Source organism: Hyaena hyaena, unplaced genomic scaffold, assembly GCF_003009895.1.
Source record: "Hyaena hyaena isolate Hyena2069 unplaced genomic scaffold, ASM300989v1 scaffold_306, whole genome shotgun sequence".
Classification (NCBI taxonomy): domain Eukaryota; kingdom Metazoa; phylum Chordata; class Mammalia; order Carnivora; family Hyaenidae; genus Hyaena; species Hyaena hyaena.
Window position 1 is genome coordinate 1077351 of NW_024080935.1, and position 13801 is coordinate 1091151.

At 46.5% G+C, this 13801-nt stretch overlaps 1 protein-coding gene across 1 annotated transcript; it reads right to left on the bottom strand.

The window, feature by feature from the left end:
• Window positions 1-11453: 11453 nt before the first annotated feature.
• Window positions 11454-12786, bottom strand: LOC120242284 (zymogen granule membrane protein 16-like). The gene is made up of 3 exons (XM_039247950.1): window positions 12732-12786; window positions 12415-12547; window positions 11454-11757 (listed from the first exon to the last, which is right to left on the bottom strand). Exons 1-3 carry the CDS (start codon window positions 12784-12786, stop codon window positions 11454-11456), a joined length of 492 nt encoding a protein of 163 aa, XP_039103881.1.
• Between the last annotated feature and the right edge of the window lie 1015 nt (window positions 12787-13801).

Genomic DNA, 13801 nt, shown 5'->3' on the forward strand with positions numbered 1-13801 from the left:
GATGTTCCTTACTTTGTAATTCAATACATCGGAGTGAGCCTTAAAGGCATGTTCAGTCTTTTACCTAGTCGACTTCATCCAGGTTGGATTCAACCCAGTGTCCTAGGGGTTCAGCCATCTGTGAAGTCCCTGTTCTTTCTGGAAGCTTAACCACGGATGAATGTCCCATCTTTGAGCTCCCGACAGGGCCCGGGTTTAGACGTATCTAGCCTATTAAACAAAACAAATGTTAGACCAGTGGTTCTCAAATTTTTTGGCCTTGCAATCCTTTACATTCTTAAAAAAAAAAAAAAAAATGAGGCCTCAGGGACGCCTGGCTGCCTCCCTAGGTAGGTAGAGCCTGTGACTCTTGATCTCAGAGTTGTAAATTCCAGCCCCAGGGTGGGTGTAGCGATTACTTAAAATTAATTTAAAAATCTTAAAAATTGAGGCCCCAGAGATCTTTTGTTTATATGGGTTGTGTCTTCATAGTTACTGTATTAGAAATGAAAACAGAGGTGCCTGGGTGGCTCTGCTCCGGCTATGAAGCTTGCAACTCTTGATTTCCGCTCAGGTCATGGTCTCACTTAGTGAGTGTGAGCCTTGAATGGCTGATAACAGTGTGGAGCCTGCTTGGGATTCTCTCACTCCCCACTCTCTCACAAGCTCTTACCCTGCTTGCTCTCTCTCTCTCTCTCTCTCTCTCTCTCAAAATAAATAAACTTTAAAAAAAAGAAATTAAAATTAAAAAAAATTTAATGTTCTATTTATTTTCGAGAGAGAGAGAGACACAGTGTGATCAGGGGAGGGTAAGAGAGAGTGGGAGACAGAATCTGAAACAGGCTCCAGGCTCTGAGCTAGCTGTCAGCACAGAGCCTGATGCGGGACTCGAACCCATGAACAGTGAGATCATGACCTGAGCTGAAGTGGGATGCTCAACCGACTGAGCCACCCAGGCACCCCAAGAAATTAAAACATTTTTTAAAATATTTATTAATGCACTTAGAAATTGCAGTAACATATCCACAGAGACAAAGTAGATCAGAGGTTGGTGAGGGTTGGTGAATTAGGACTATTGCTGTTAGCTATAGAGTTTTTCTTTGGGTGATAGAAATGTTCTGGAATTAGTGTGATAGTTGCACAACACGGTGACTATTAAAAAACCGCTGAAGTGTACATTTAAAAATGATAAGTGAATTGTATATCCATTTAAAAATCTGCCCCCAAAATTACAATAACAAACCCATTACACAGAATATAAATAACATTTTACTTTTAAAAATAACTTTTTAAAATGTCCATAAGATTTACCATTTAAAGTTTATTTTGAGGGAGAGTAAGTGGGGGAGGAGCAGAGAGAGAGAGAGAGAATCCGAGAGAGAGAGAGAGAGAGAGAGAGAGAGAGAGAATCCTAAGCAGGCTCTACTCACGGGGCTTGAACTCAGGAACTGTGAGATCATGACCTGAGCCGAAACCAAGAGTCAGATGCTTAACCAACTGAGCCACCCAAGCGCGCCCCAGAAATAAATTTGGAAATTTTTTCCGAAGCAAAATAATAATAATAATAATGAGATGGGTGGCATTGTTTTACATTTTTTACAAATATAATGTGTGGCTTAAGGGAAAATAGCTGTATTCTCATATCTGCTTCTGCATTCAGTATATTGTGGTATCGGTACATCATATAGCTTCTTGAGAACTGTAAGGCTTCAAGAGAGGATGCAAGGAGAAAAGTCAGATGGCATCTCAGTTTTATTATGAAAATGGTTTTGGCCTTGCAGCCGCCCCCCCCCCCCCCAAAAGTGTCTCACGGGCCTCCAGAATCTCCTGGACCACACTTGGGAAACTGCCCTCTTACACGATCGGCAGTTTGGTCTTCCCCACACTTCAGAAAAGCCTCTTCAGGGTTTCCCATTTGTTGCCAGTCCCCGGAAATTTGGTAAGGTCCCTGCCAGGAGTCATGGAAAGAGCACAGGTCAGGGGGTCAGGACTTCTAAGATTGAATAAATAGCTTAGGCACCGGGCTTTGTATCACACCACCCGGGGTAGAGGCGTAGCCAGCCTCTCTGTGCCTCCATTTCCTGAGGTGCAAAAAGGGAGTAATGGTTGAATCTGCTTCCTAGGGTCTTAAGGATGTGCATCTGCCTGGTGGAAATTAGGTTCTTAAATACCTGACAGGTGAAGGTAAAGAAGCAGCGGATTTTTTTTTTTTTTAATTTTCCTTTGGGAAGCAAAGGAGGAGAGAGGAAAGTCATGAATTTACACCATAACAACTGGAAAGAGACTAGTCAGTGAGGAACATGGTTCTGTCCTTTAAGCCTGAGAAGATCTAAGTGAGGATCATCTCAGGTGAGAGGCATAGCAGCAGTGATGAGGAAGGGAATTGGTGCTGGAAAAGACCAGACCTGGGGGGTCAAGTGGGGACGGAGGACTCCCGTGAGAGATAATAGAGCGCTCAGGTGGCCAGGAGCCTTGCCAGTCTGCCAGGTGGACATCTGTTTCCTTCACCTCATATATGGTTATATCAGAGCTGGGTGGAGGGGTGGGGAGGTTCCTAAAAGGAACCGCAGGCCCTTTCCTGAAGGCTCGGAGGTAGGCTCTGAAGGCTGCTGTGCATGCAGCTAGTTTGATGTGTTCATTGCAGGGGATGCCTCGAGAAGACAAAGCAGGTTAGCGTATTCACATTTACGGCATGGGGCTCCTGGCTGCTCAGTCGGTCGGTCGGTTTGTCTGTTGAGCGTCTGACCCTCGATTTCAGCTCAGGTCATGATCTCAGGGTCATGGGATCGAGCCCCGTGTCAGGCTCTGCACTGAGCATGAAGCCTGCTTAGGGTTCTCTCTCTCTCACTCTCTCTCTCTCTCTCTCTCTCTCTCCCCCTCCCTCCCTCCTCCCTCCCTCTCTCTCTCCCTCCTCCCTCCCTCTCTCTCTCCCCCTCCCCCTTTCTCCCTCCCTCTGCCCTTCTCCCTAGCGCACGTGCACCAAATCAATAAATAAGATACTGTAATCCCTAGAGCAAGAATTCTCAAAATTGTGGTCTGGGGACCCCTGGCCTCTACAGAGTTAAAGCAATTTTTTTTAAAGTTTATTTATTTTTGGGGCGCCTGGGTGGCTTAGTTGGTTGAGCTTCCGACTTTCGCTTGGGTCATGGTCTCGCGGTTCGTGGGTTCAAGCCCCGCATCGGGCTCTGTGCTGACTGCCAGCTCAGAGCCTGGAGCCTGTTTCAGAGTCTGTGACTCCCTCTCTCTCTGACCCTCCCCTACTCATGCTGTCTCTCTCCTAGAAATAAATAAAACATTAAAAAAAAAAAATTTAAAGTTTATTTATTTTTGAGAGAGAAAGTGTGTGTGTGTATGAGTGGGGCGGGGGGAGCAGAGAGAGGGGGAGACACAGAATCCAAAGCAGGCTCCAGGCTCTGAGCTGTCAGCACGGAGCCCGACACGGGGCTCGAACTCACGAACTGCGAGATCATGACCTGAACCAAAGCCGGCAGTCAACCGACTGAGCCATCCAGGCGCCCCTAAAGCAATTTTCATAATACTAAAGATGTTGTTTGCCTTTTCAGTCATTCTCTCAGGGGCATACAGTGGCATTTTCCAAGTGCTCCATGTTTTCTAATATACAACAACAGTTTGAATGCAGAACAGGGTAAACTAATCTGTGGTGAAAAGGTCAGAAGAATGGTTGCCTTTCAGGAGTTGAGGGCAAGAAGTGACTGGGAAGGGCCCAGAAGGAATGTTGTGGGGTGATGGTAATGTCCTATATATCTTGATGGAGGATTTTGGCCCAAACTCACGAACCGTTGAGATCATGACCTGAGCCGAAGTCAGAAGCTCAGCTGACTGAGCCCCCATGATGAACCATCATGGCATGGTTTTCTAACTGTAGGAGCTTTAGATTGGAAAATCTTGTCTAAGATTTTGTTTCTAAGATGATTGAAAATCACAGACTTGTGAAAATTCCAATGTCAGATTTCAGTGTCAGAAAGACCTGAGTTTGATCCTGACTCTGCTCTGTGCTATGCTTGTGACTTTGGACAAGTAACAGCGTTTAGCAGAGTGCTTGACACATTATAGGCATCTAAAGAATATTTGTAATATGACTGAATGAAGCCATGTAGTTTTCCAGAGCTCTAGTTTGTACTAAGTCCAAGAAAGCTCACTTTCATTTGCTCCAAGATTTGGAGGGTTTCTGGGTGACTTTCCTTTAATGGCAAACCGAAGCAGAGAAAAAACCAAACATGCTTTTGTTTGGGTTTGCTTAGTTATCGCCTACTGGGGAATAAACAGGGGCATAAGGCTGGAGGGGCAGAGACACATCAACCTTTGACATCCACTGTTGTAACTCTTAAGCCACCTGCAAACATAACTGATTTCTGTCTTGCTGATTTCATCTGAAAATTGAGACCATGCTTACTGCCTTCCAATAGGATTGTTGTCACAATTCAATGAGGTACTTTTTGCATAGTGCCTGAACTCACAGTGGATGCAAAATAAGTGTAAGCCCCCTCTTCCATTTTTCGTCCCTCTGTGCTATTTTCCTTGAAATAACCACACCCCAAAACATGTATGACTGCTAATATAGTCTTCCTTCCTGAAGTGATCCTTAAATGTCCTCTCCTATGTGCTGGGTTAGTAATCGAACTATATTTGCATTCCTTTCCCCATCACATACGAATCCACATGATAATGCCAATGATTGCATTGTGTCATCGGCTGGACTTGAATTTCTTGGGCTCAAATCTTTCTTGAAATCCACGAACTGTAGGGGCGCCTGGGTAGCTTAGTCGGTTGAGCGTCCGACTTTCGCTTAGGTCATGATCTCGTGGTTCATGGGTTCGAGCCCCGCGTCGGGCTCTGTGCTGACTGTCAGCTCAGAGCCTGGAGCCTATTTCAGAGTCTGTATCTCCCTCTCTCTCTGACCCTCCCCTGCTCATGCTGTCTCTCTCTCTCCTAGAAATAAATTAAAAAAAAAAAAAAAAGAAATCCACGAACTGTAGTCCAAGGGGAGTCTTCTCTTTCTTGGAGAGTTGGGGTGCTCTGTGGGTGGTGGTTGTTCAGGGATTTGACCTTAGCTGTCTCCTGGGTGACTGCGTCAGCCTGTACAGATTGATGCTTCTTTATTCTTGGGACTGCTCAAGAGGCCTGGCCCTGTGTTTCCTTAAAATGGCTCTTTTCTTGCTCCGCTCTGCAGTGGGAACTTGAGGACTCAGTACCAGCCACTGTGGGGTCCATGGTGGTCTAAACCAGGAGGCAATCATAGTTCTATCAGCCAGTTAATTTGGTGACCTCCTGTTGGGAGGGTCAGGGTAGGGGGTGGGAAGGGTCTTTTTTTTTCCCCCCTTAAGTTCTATACTTAACATGGGGTTCAAATTTATAACCTCAAGTTCAAGAGTCCAGTGCTCTACCAACTGAGCCAACCAGGCGCTCCTAGCTGGGGGTGGGCTCTTCTTTTTGAGAGGTTGCTTTTCAACTCCAGTTACCATCAAAGGAGCTGCTGGCTGTCTTCGTAGCCTGTGGACCTTTGGGCCCTTCATTCCAGGTGTGCTCCAGAGCACTCCCTACTTGGAGGGGCCTCAGACATGCCCCTATTCCCGGCCACCTTAGGCCCTGTGCCTGGGACCTCCTTCATACACATAACTCAGTTACCCCTATTTAACATTCAACTACCACACAGTGAGGCCAGTTATTTTCATGTAACAGTAAATTCTTAGAATTTAGATTTCTAGCATGTGTGAACTGGATAGGTCTTAGTATGTGACCCAGAGAAGCTCTTCTTACAAATGGGTAATCGAAACCCAGGGAGGTTAAGAGATTTGACTGAGGCCATGTAGCTGAGTGGAGGCAGGACTTAGGTTTCCCAAGTCCCTGTGCAATACTCTGTCAACCCACTGTGACCTCTGCTAGCTAATAGCTAACTCAGCTAAGTTTCCAGCATTCGTCAGTAATCTTTTTATCTGACTTTGGTCGGCAAACTCCTTCATTCCCTGCTGTTGTCCTGATTCCCCACCCCAGCCCTCCTAGGTTTTCTCAGGTGCAACAGGTAGTTTGTGTCAATTTGGCTAGGCTGTAATAGAGTGCTAAATCAAAAGCAATCTAGGTGTTGCTGTACAGATGCTTCGTAGATGTGATTACCATCTACAATCATTTGACTTTAAGTAATGATCCTGGGTAAGCTGGGTAGGTATCATCTAGGCAGTCAAAAGACTTAAAAGCAAAACTTGTACTGCATGTCACTTATGTGCAGAATCTAAAATCAAAAAGTTGAACACAGGGGCTCCTGGCTGACTCAGTCTGTAGAGCATGTGACTCTTGATCTCAGGGTCATGCGTTTGAGCCCAACCTTCAGGATAAAGATCACCTTAAAAAAAAAAAAAAAGTATTACTTAAAAAAAAAAGTGGAACACATAGAAACCAAGTATGGTTTCTAGAATGGTGGTTACCAGGAACAAGGAAGTATGGGAAATGGGGAGATTTGGTAAAAGGCTACAGGCTTTCTACTGTGTAGCATGGTAACTATAGTTGATAATACTGTAGTGTATGATTGCAGTGCGCTAAGAGAGTAGATCTTAAGCATTCTCACAAAATTTTTAAAAATGTTTATTTATTTATTTTGAGAGAGAGAGAGTGTGAGCATATAAGCAGGAGAGGGGCAGAGAGAGAGAAATGGGGAGAGAGAGAATCTCAAGGCTCCGCACTGTCAGTGTCGAGCCCGATGTGGGACTTGATCCCACGCACTGTGAGATGATGACCTGAGCCAAGATCAAGAGTTGATACTCAACCAACTGAGCCACCCAGGTGCCCCCCAAAATTTTTTTATTTTTTATCTTTGTTATTATTTTTTAAGTAAGCTTCACACCCAGTATGGAGCCCAAACATGAGGCTTGAACTCATGATCTAAGATCAAGACCTGATCTGAGATCAAGAATCAGACACTTAAGGGGTGCCTGGGTAGCTCAGTCGGTTGAGCGTCCAACTTAGACTCAGGTCATGATCTCGCCATTCATGAGTTCAAGCCCCTCATCAGGCTCTGTGCTGACAGCTCAGAGCCTGGAGCCTGCTTCGAATTCTGTGTCTTGCTCTCTCTCTGCTCCTCCCCTGCTCACACTCGATCTCTCTCTCAAAAATAAATAAAGATTACAAAAAAAAAAAAAGATGCTTAACTAACTGAACCACCCAGGCATCTCCCAAAAAAAATTTTTTTAAGGGTTACTCTGGAACACTTGGGTGGCTCAGTCAGTTGAGCATTCAACTCTTGATTTCGGCTCAGGTCATGATCCCAGGGTCATGGGATCGAGCTCTGTGTCAGGCTCTGCACTGAGCATGGAGCCTGCTTAAGGTTCTCTCTCTCTTTCCCTCTGCCCCTCTCCCTAGCTCATGTGTGCTTTCTCTCTCTCTAAAAAAAATAAAAGTAGGGGTACCTGAGTGGCTTGGTCAGTTAGGGGTCCGACTTCAGCTCAGGTTATGATCTCATGGCTCATGAGTTTGAGCCCCTCATCAGGCTCTGTACTGACAGCTCAGAGCCTGGAGCCTGCTTCGGATTCTCTGTCTCCTTCTCTCTCTGCCCCTCCCTTGCTCTCTCTCTTTCTCAAAAATAAGTAACTATTAAAATAAATAAATAAAGGTTAATAAAATAAAAGAGTAACAATTGCTAAAATAAATAAGATGTAGTGATGTACAGTATAGGGAATATAGTTAAAAATATAGCGACTGTATATGGTGACAGATAGTAGCTAATCATGGTGACCATTTCATAGTGTATATAAATATTGAATCAGTGTTGTACAACTGAAACTAATACAATATTGTATGTCAATTATTCTTGCATAAAAATTTTTTTTAACTCTGAGGTGATGGATGTGGTAATGAACTTGACCGTGGGAGTCCTTTCACAACATTGTACATTTTAAATATATTACACTCTTATTTGTCAATTATACTTCAATAAAGCCGGAAAATTATTTTTAAAGAAAATCAAGTTACTACGAGTGTAAATTTTGATAATAAATTAATTTACAAGGAAGAAAAAGAGCAAAACTGAGGTTGCCCTGAGGAAGAGGAAATTCTGCCTGTGGACTGCAGCATCCGCCCTCCCCAGGAGTTTCCAGACTGCCGGCCTGCCCTTCAGATTTCACACTTGTCTTACCCACATCCACCCATTGGTTGTAGAGCCAATGCTTTGCAGTAAATCTCTTTACGTATAGGGGCACCGGGCTGGCTCAGTCGGTAGAGGATGCAACTCATGATCTCGGGGTTGTAGGTTCAAGCCCATTTCTGGTAGAGATGACTTAAAAATAAAATCTTAGGGGCACCTGGGTGTCTGGCTCAGTCGGTAGAGTGTCTGACTTCTGCTAAGGTCCTGATCTCGTGGTTCATGAGTTCAGTCCCCAAGTCCAGCTGTGTGCTAACAGCTCAGAGCCTAACGCCTGCTTGGGATTCTGTCTCCCTCTCTCTGCCCTCCCCCTTCATGTTCCCTCTCTCTCTCTCAAAATCAGTAAACATTTAAATGAATAAATAAATAAATAAAATCTTAAAGGGGCGCCTGGGTGCCTCAGTCAGCTAAGCATCCGACCTCAACTTAGGTCATGACCTTCAAATTCACAAGTTCGAGCCCCCAGTGGGCCCTGTGCTGACAGCTGGAGCCTGCTTCAGATTCTGTCTCCCCCTCTCTCTCTCTGCTCCTGCTCCACTCACATCACGCTCCTGCGTGGGCGTGCTCTCTCTCAAAAATAAAGCATTTAAATAAATAAATAAAATAAACTCTTTAAAAAATTCTGTATGTATATATATACGTATGTCCCCTCCTAGTTTTCCTCTGGAAGAATCTGAATAATACAGCACGTAACTTTACTTATGCAACCGAACAAGTCAGGATTAAGTATTAATTCCATCAAGTTTTACTCCATACTCACTCCCTCTACAATTAACCTGTGTATCTTCACTCATCTCTATTTTCTTCTTTTTCTATGTTTTCTGCCCCAACATCTCCATAAAACATCCTCCCTCGTCTCCTGTGAGACCTTGTTCCCTCAGTTACCTCCTCTTTCCTGAGCCCTCAGTCTCTTCCTCTCTCTGACTCCTTCTTCATTATATAAACAAGCTCATGTGCCTCCTGTCCAGGAGGAAACTGTGCAATTGTCGTTTTTATATGTTCACATTTCTGCATAGGCTGAGGCCTGAGCCCTGTACTGTGTCCCTATCACATGTGTGCATGCGTACACACACACACCCCTTCCCTCACCAAATCTTCCCTTCAACTAGAGAAAAAGAAACAAATCTTCAGTGGACTTTGTATTCCCAAGCACCTAGCAGAGAGTGTTTGATAAACGTATGGTTAGCTCGATTTAGAAATTTTAGAATTTTATAAGTAAAACCGTTTTTCTTTAAAGAAAATCTTTTAGAAAAGCCCAACATGAGTGTGCCTGGGTGGCTCAGTTGGTTAAGCGTCCGACTTCGGCTCAGGTCATGATCTCGCGGTTGGTGGGTTCAAGCCCCGCGTTGGGCTCTGTGCTGACAGCTAGCTCAGAGCCTGGAGCCTGCTAGAGATTCTGTGTCTCCGTCTCTCTCTGACCCTCCCCTGCTCATGCTGTCTCTCTCTCTCTCTCTCAGAAATAAGTAAAACATTAAAAAAATTTTAAAAAAAGAAAAGCCCAATATGTAGACCACACAGAAGCCAGGAATCCATTACTGCATCATCTTCTGTTGCAGCTGCCTGTCCGGTGCCAGCGCCTTCACCAGCGGGTGAGAAGTCTATCCTGAAGTTGACCAGGTATATGATGTGTCAGGTTCAGCCATACAAAGGAACGAAATCCTGACCCGTACTACAACGTGGATGAAGTATGAAAACATGCTAAATGGGAGAAGCCAGACACAAAAGATCACATTATCGTATGATTCCACCTACATGAAATGTCCGGAATAAGCAAATCCGTAGAGACAGAAGTAGATGGGTGGTTATGAGGGGCTGGGAGAGAGGGGTGGGGAGTGACTGCTTAATGGGGATGGATTTCTTTCTGAGCTGATGACAATATTTCAGAGTTAGCAGTGATGGTTACACAATCTGTGAATGTCCTAAACCCACCGAAACAGCACATTTTAATAGGGTGAATTTTGGGGCCTGATGGCTCAGTCAGTTAAGTGGCTGACTCTGGATATGATCTCACGGTTTGTGAGATTGAGCCCCGCTTTGGGCTCCTCACTGAGTGTGGAGCCTGCTTTGGATTCTCTCTCTCTCCTCTCTCTGCCCCTCTGGCACTCATGCTCTCTCTCAAATAAACTTAAATAAATAAATAAATAAATAAATAAATAAATTTTATGTGCTTTATATCACAAAAAAGTTAGTGACATAATATTCCATTCCATGGACTTGTTTGAGAGAAATAAAGGAATTACTCTAAAAACAATCTAGGCCTGGGTTTGTTTCTCTGTTAATATTTCTTTCTAAGATTACATGTACCTAAGTGTTATATTTGTCTAATCGGGAAAGAAATGTGACTCTGCAATTCCCCATGATGTGAGTGAATCTTTGGGGAGCGATGAGTGACTTCCCCCACTCCCAACCACCACCACCAAACGGCAAAAACCGAACAGTGTGGTAATTTTAGAACAGGGAACTAGAGTCCCAAGAATGATTTCCAAAGCAACTTAATATCATTGCTGAATCTATCCAGCCACTCTGTCGCTTCCCCTGAATGCCAACCAACCCCTGGCATTCGCGGAAGCCCGCCATGGAACTCTACTCCTCTTGGAACGCCCTTTTTTGAGGATGGTCTTGGCAGAGTAGAAGCTGTCGGGGAGGTGGTGGCTTCCTAGGAGGAAGAAGCCCAATTCAGAGCAAGCTGAGCTAAACAGGGAACGTCAGTGCTTATGGGCAAAGGTGGGGAGGAACGAGGCTGGGGTAACAGAGTTCTTGACACAAACTTAGGCCAAGCTTCGAGAGTCAGGTGGATTCTGGGAAAGCACAAAGGAAAATGGCCTGGGCCACCAAGAGACAGTAAGTGGGTTAATGTCAAGGGAGCCAGGTGCCAGCCTTTTGCCGGGGAGACACTGTCAACGGGAGACAAGAACTAGAGCGTGGATGTAGGGGTTTGATGAATAAGCCACAGCCAGGCTTCACCCTCAGCCTTAGAACTCCAGTTGGGTAAACAGACTCAGGAGCTATCCTTGAAAAAAAGAGATGGTTCAGGACAGAATCTTATTTCCTCTATATAAACTATGAAGAAAAACACAAGACTTTCACACCTCTCTCTGTCCCTCCCCCTCTTCCCTGGAATGACATCGACAGATAGCCTGAAAGGGGATGGGCACATCCACAGCCAGAGTCAGGACGCAGTTCCCAGATGCACACAGCCACATACACACCAGGGTCAGCTGTGTCCTTTTATATTTTATTGAGCAGATGGGGTTAACGGTTAGGCGGTTCTGACACCCCAGCTGCAGTGCTCAGCCCAGGGCAAGGCAGCGGTTCAGCAACTGGTTCACTTCCTGGGGTAGACGTCCCAGTGCAGGCCGATGGCGTTGATGAAGATGCTAGCATGACCGCTGATGAATCGTAGACCGGTCTTGGGGTACAAGGGGACAGCACTGAAACTGGTGCCTGTGTCTGTCCCAAAAGACAGGTTCCGGCCCTTGTTAGTCACAAAGACCAGCTGCTTCAGGTAGGAGTTGTACTTGCCAGACACCTGGATCACTGACTCCCCAGGGTGCAGGAAAATCTCCTCCAGGTCTCCCTGGCTGCCACCCACATAGTCGCTCCACACCTTGCCGTAGCGCACCTGGAGCCTAGGGGCAGGGCGAGGAGGGAGGGAAGACTGACACTGAGCAGGGTGACCAGAAATCAGGACCTCCTGGCCTACAAGCGGAGAGACCTGCAAACTGGAGCAGGGATGACAGGCCCCCTGGCAGCCCCACGGTGTGTGAGGGATGAGAGAGCCGAGCCCTTGAGATCATACTGGGAACTTCAAGTCGTTATCCCGACAGGCTCAGAGAGGAAAAGTAACTTAGCCGGAGCCCCCCTGACAGTGGTAAGGCATCAATTTGAAACCTAGGTTCCCGCTGTACCCCCAACCCCTACGTGAAGGAAGTAGATGGGCCTTTCTGGAAGGCTCTCCTGACAGAAGAGGCTTTGCTGCCCCAGATTCAGAAGGATACACGTTCTGGGGAGAGGCATCACCAAAGTTGGAGATTGCCCGAGGGGACTTACACCTCAGGTGGGGCCAAAGTAGCCAGCTCCAGGCGCCCAAGCGGCTGTGGTACATGATTCACCCCAGGCCATGCACACACTGGGGGCTGTAGCGCTGTCACCGCACTGGCCTCAGACCCCAGTCCCCTGATAGCTTTCACTCACCAAGTTATCCCTGGGGCTTGTTGATTGAAATAGATGTGACCTAAAGTAAGACCGGAGAAGAACCCCAAACAACAGAAACACAAGAATCTTACCCTACGATGTAGTATCTGTTGACCCGGATACGGATGGCAGTGATGGGCCCCTCCAGCTGGTAACCAGAATGGGAGAATCGCTGGCCTCCACCGCCTCCATACTCTCCATTGTAGGAGGAGGCCCTAGCCTGAACTGGAGGAGACAGTAGGCGTCAGAAGCTGAGATCTCAAGAGCTCGAGTTCCTCGTCACTGCTCCTATACCTCCCATACCTCAGGGCCCACCACCCCAAGCCAGCCTCTGGAAGCCTTGGCCACCAGCAGTGCAGGAAGCTGCCTTCCCGTGACGCTACTACTGGCCTCCTGGCGTGTCACTTACTGGCATTGGCCGAGGCTGATGCACAGAGAAGGGCAAGAAGAGTAATGGTCAACATTCTGGGGCTGGAGGGGAAAGAAAGGAGAACGTCAAGGTTTACCATCTTTCCTTTGGACTTCATTTCCCCAGGCATCCCTGGGTTAGACCTCCAGTTGAGACTCAGCCATCTTTGTCCCTCAACTCAGCCCTAACTGACCCAGTCTTGGGCTCAGAAACGATGGTCCCTAGTCTCTAGTCCTGCTTCTGGAAGACACTATCTTCTGTGTGCATCACCCCTATGTCCTCCCTGGTCTGCAGGTAGCCAACCCCCATCTCCCCTCCCCAATCAGAAGATCAATCCTCAGCCTCTGCCTGGGCCACCCTGTGTTAAGTCCTGTTCCCTCCTGTCACAAAGCAGGAAAAGAGATTTCAAAGACGTGGAGGCCATCTCCAAACCATAGAGGTGGTTGAGTCTGAGCAAAACCTAAGTGCAATCTAAGTGATACATTGGCCTGGCTGGGAGACATCTGGGGCAGAGTTTAAATTCCTAGCTTCACCCGGGTCACAAAACAGAAGGAAAGGAGCATTTTAGGGCTGCGCTTCTCTGTCACCCGTGGAGTGAAGGTGATTATAGACAAGACTGTGCCAGTACCAGCATCTGAACAGTTGAGAAACTGCAGAAAGAGTTTGGATCACAGCTCAAGATATCAGATTCCAGATATCCTGGTTGATTTGTCATAATTCTTTCTGCACTAACACAAATCTGGTCGTATCAATTCCCCTGAGCATCCCAGGGATCCCCAGTCCTTCCTCTGAGACTCAGATGTCTTTACGCCTCACTCAGATGCTCCAGGTAGTTGACACACAGGTCTCTCCTGCCACTCCATCCAAGCAGGCTGCTCTCAGCTCAGCTTGAATTCCTCCCTAGCTGAGACCCAGCCATCCCTGTCATCCCTTACCCCAGCCCTTGTCACCTCTCACCTGGCAGTTCCCGCTGCAAAGTAACCACCTGGAAACTTCCAGATCTTTTATACCAGGTCCAACCCCCCACCCCCCACCTGCTCTTTATTGTGCGAACCTCACCTTCTGAGCAA

What these genes read in the sequence shown, in the direction of transcription:
- LOC120242284 (XM_039247950.1), bottom strand. Translation starts at nt 12,786, where the DNA reads ATGTTGACCATTACTCTTCTTGCCCTTCTCTGTGCATCAGCCTCGGCC. An exon ending in ATCAGCCTCGGCCAATGCCA is followed by an intron (nt 12,548 to 12,731) that starts GTAAGTGACACG and finishes TGTCTCCTCCAG; the next exon opens with TTCAGGCTAGGGCCTCCTCC. An exon ending in AACAGATACTACATCGTAGG is followed by an intron (nt 11,758 to 12,414) that starts GTAAGATTCTTG and finishes CCCTGCCCCTAG; the next exon opens with GCTCCAGGTGCGCTACGGCA.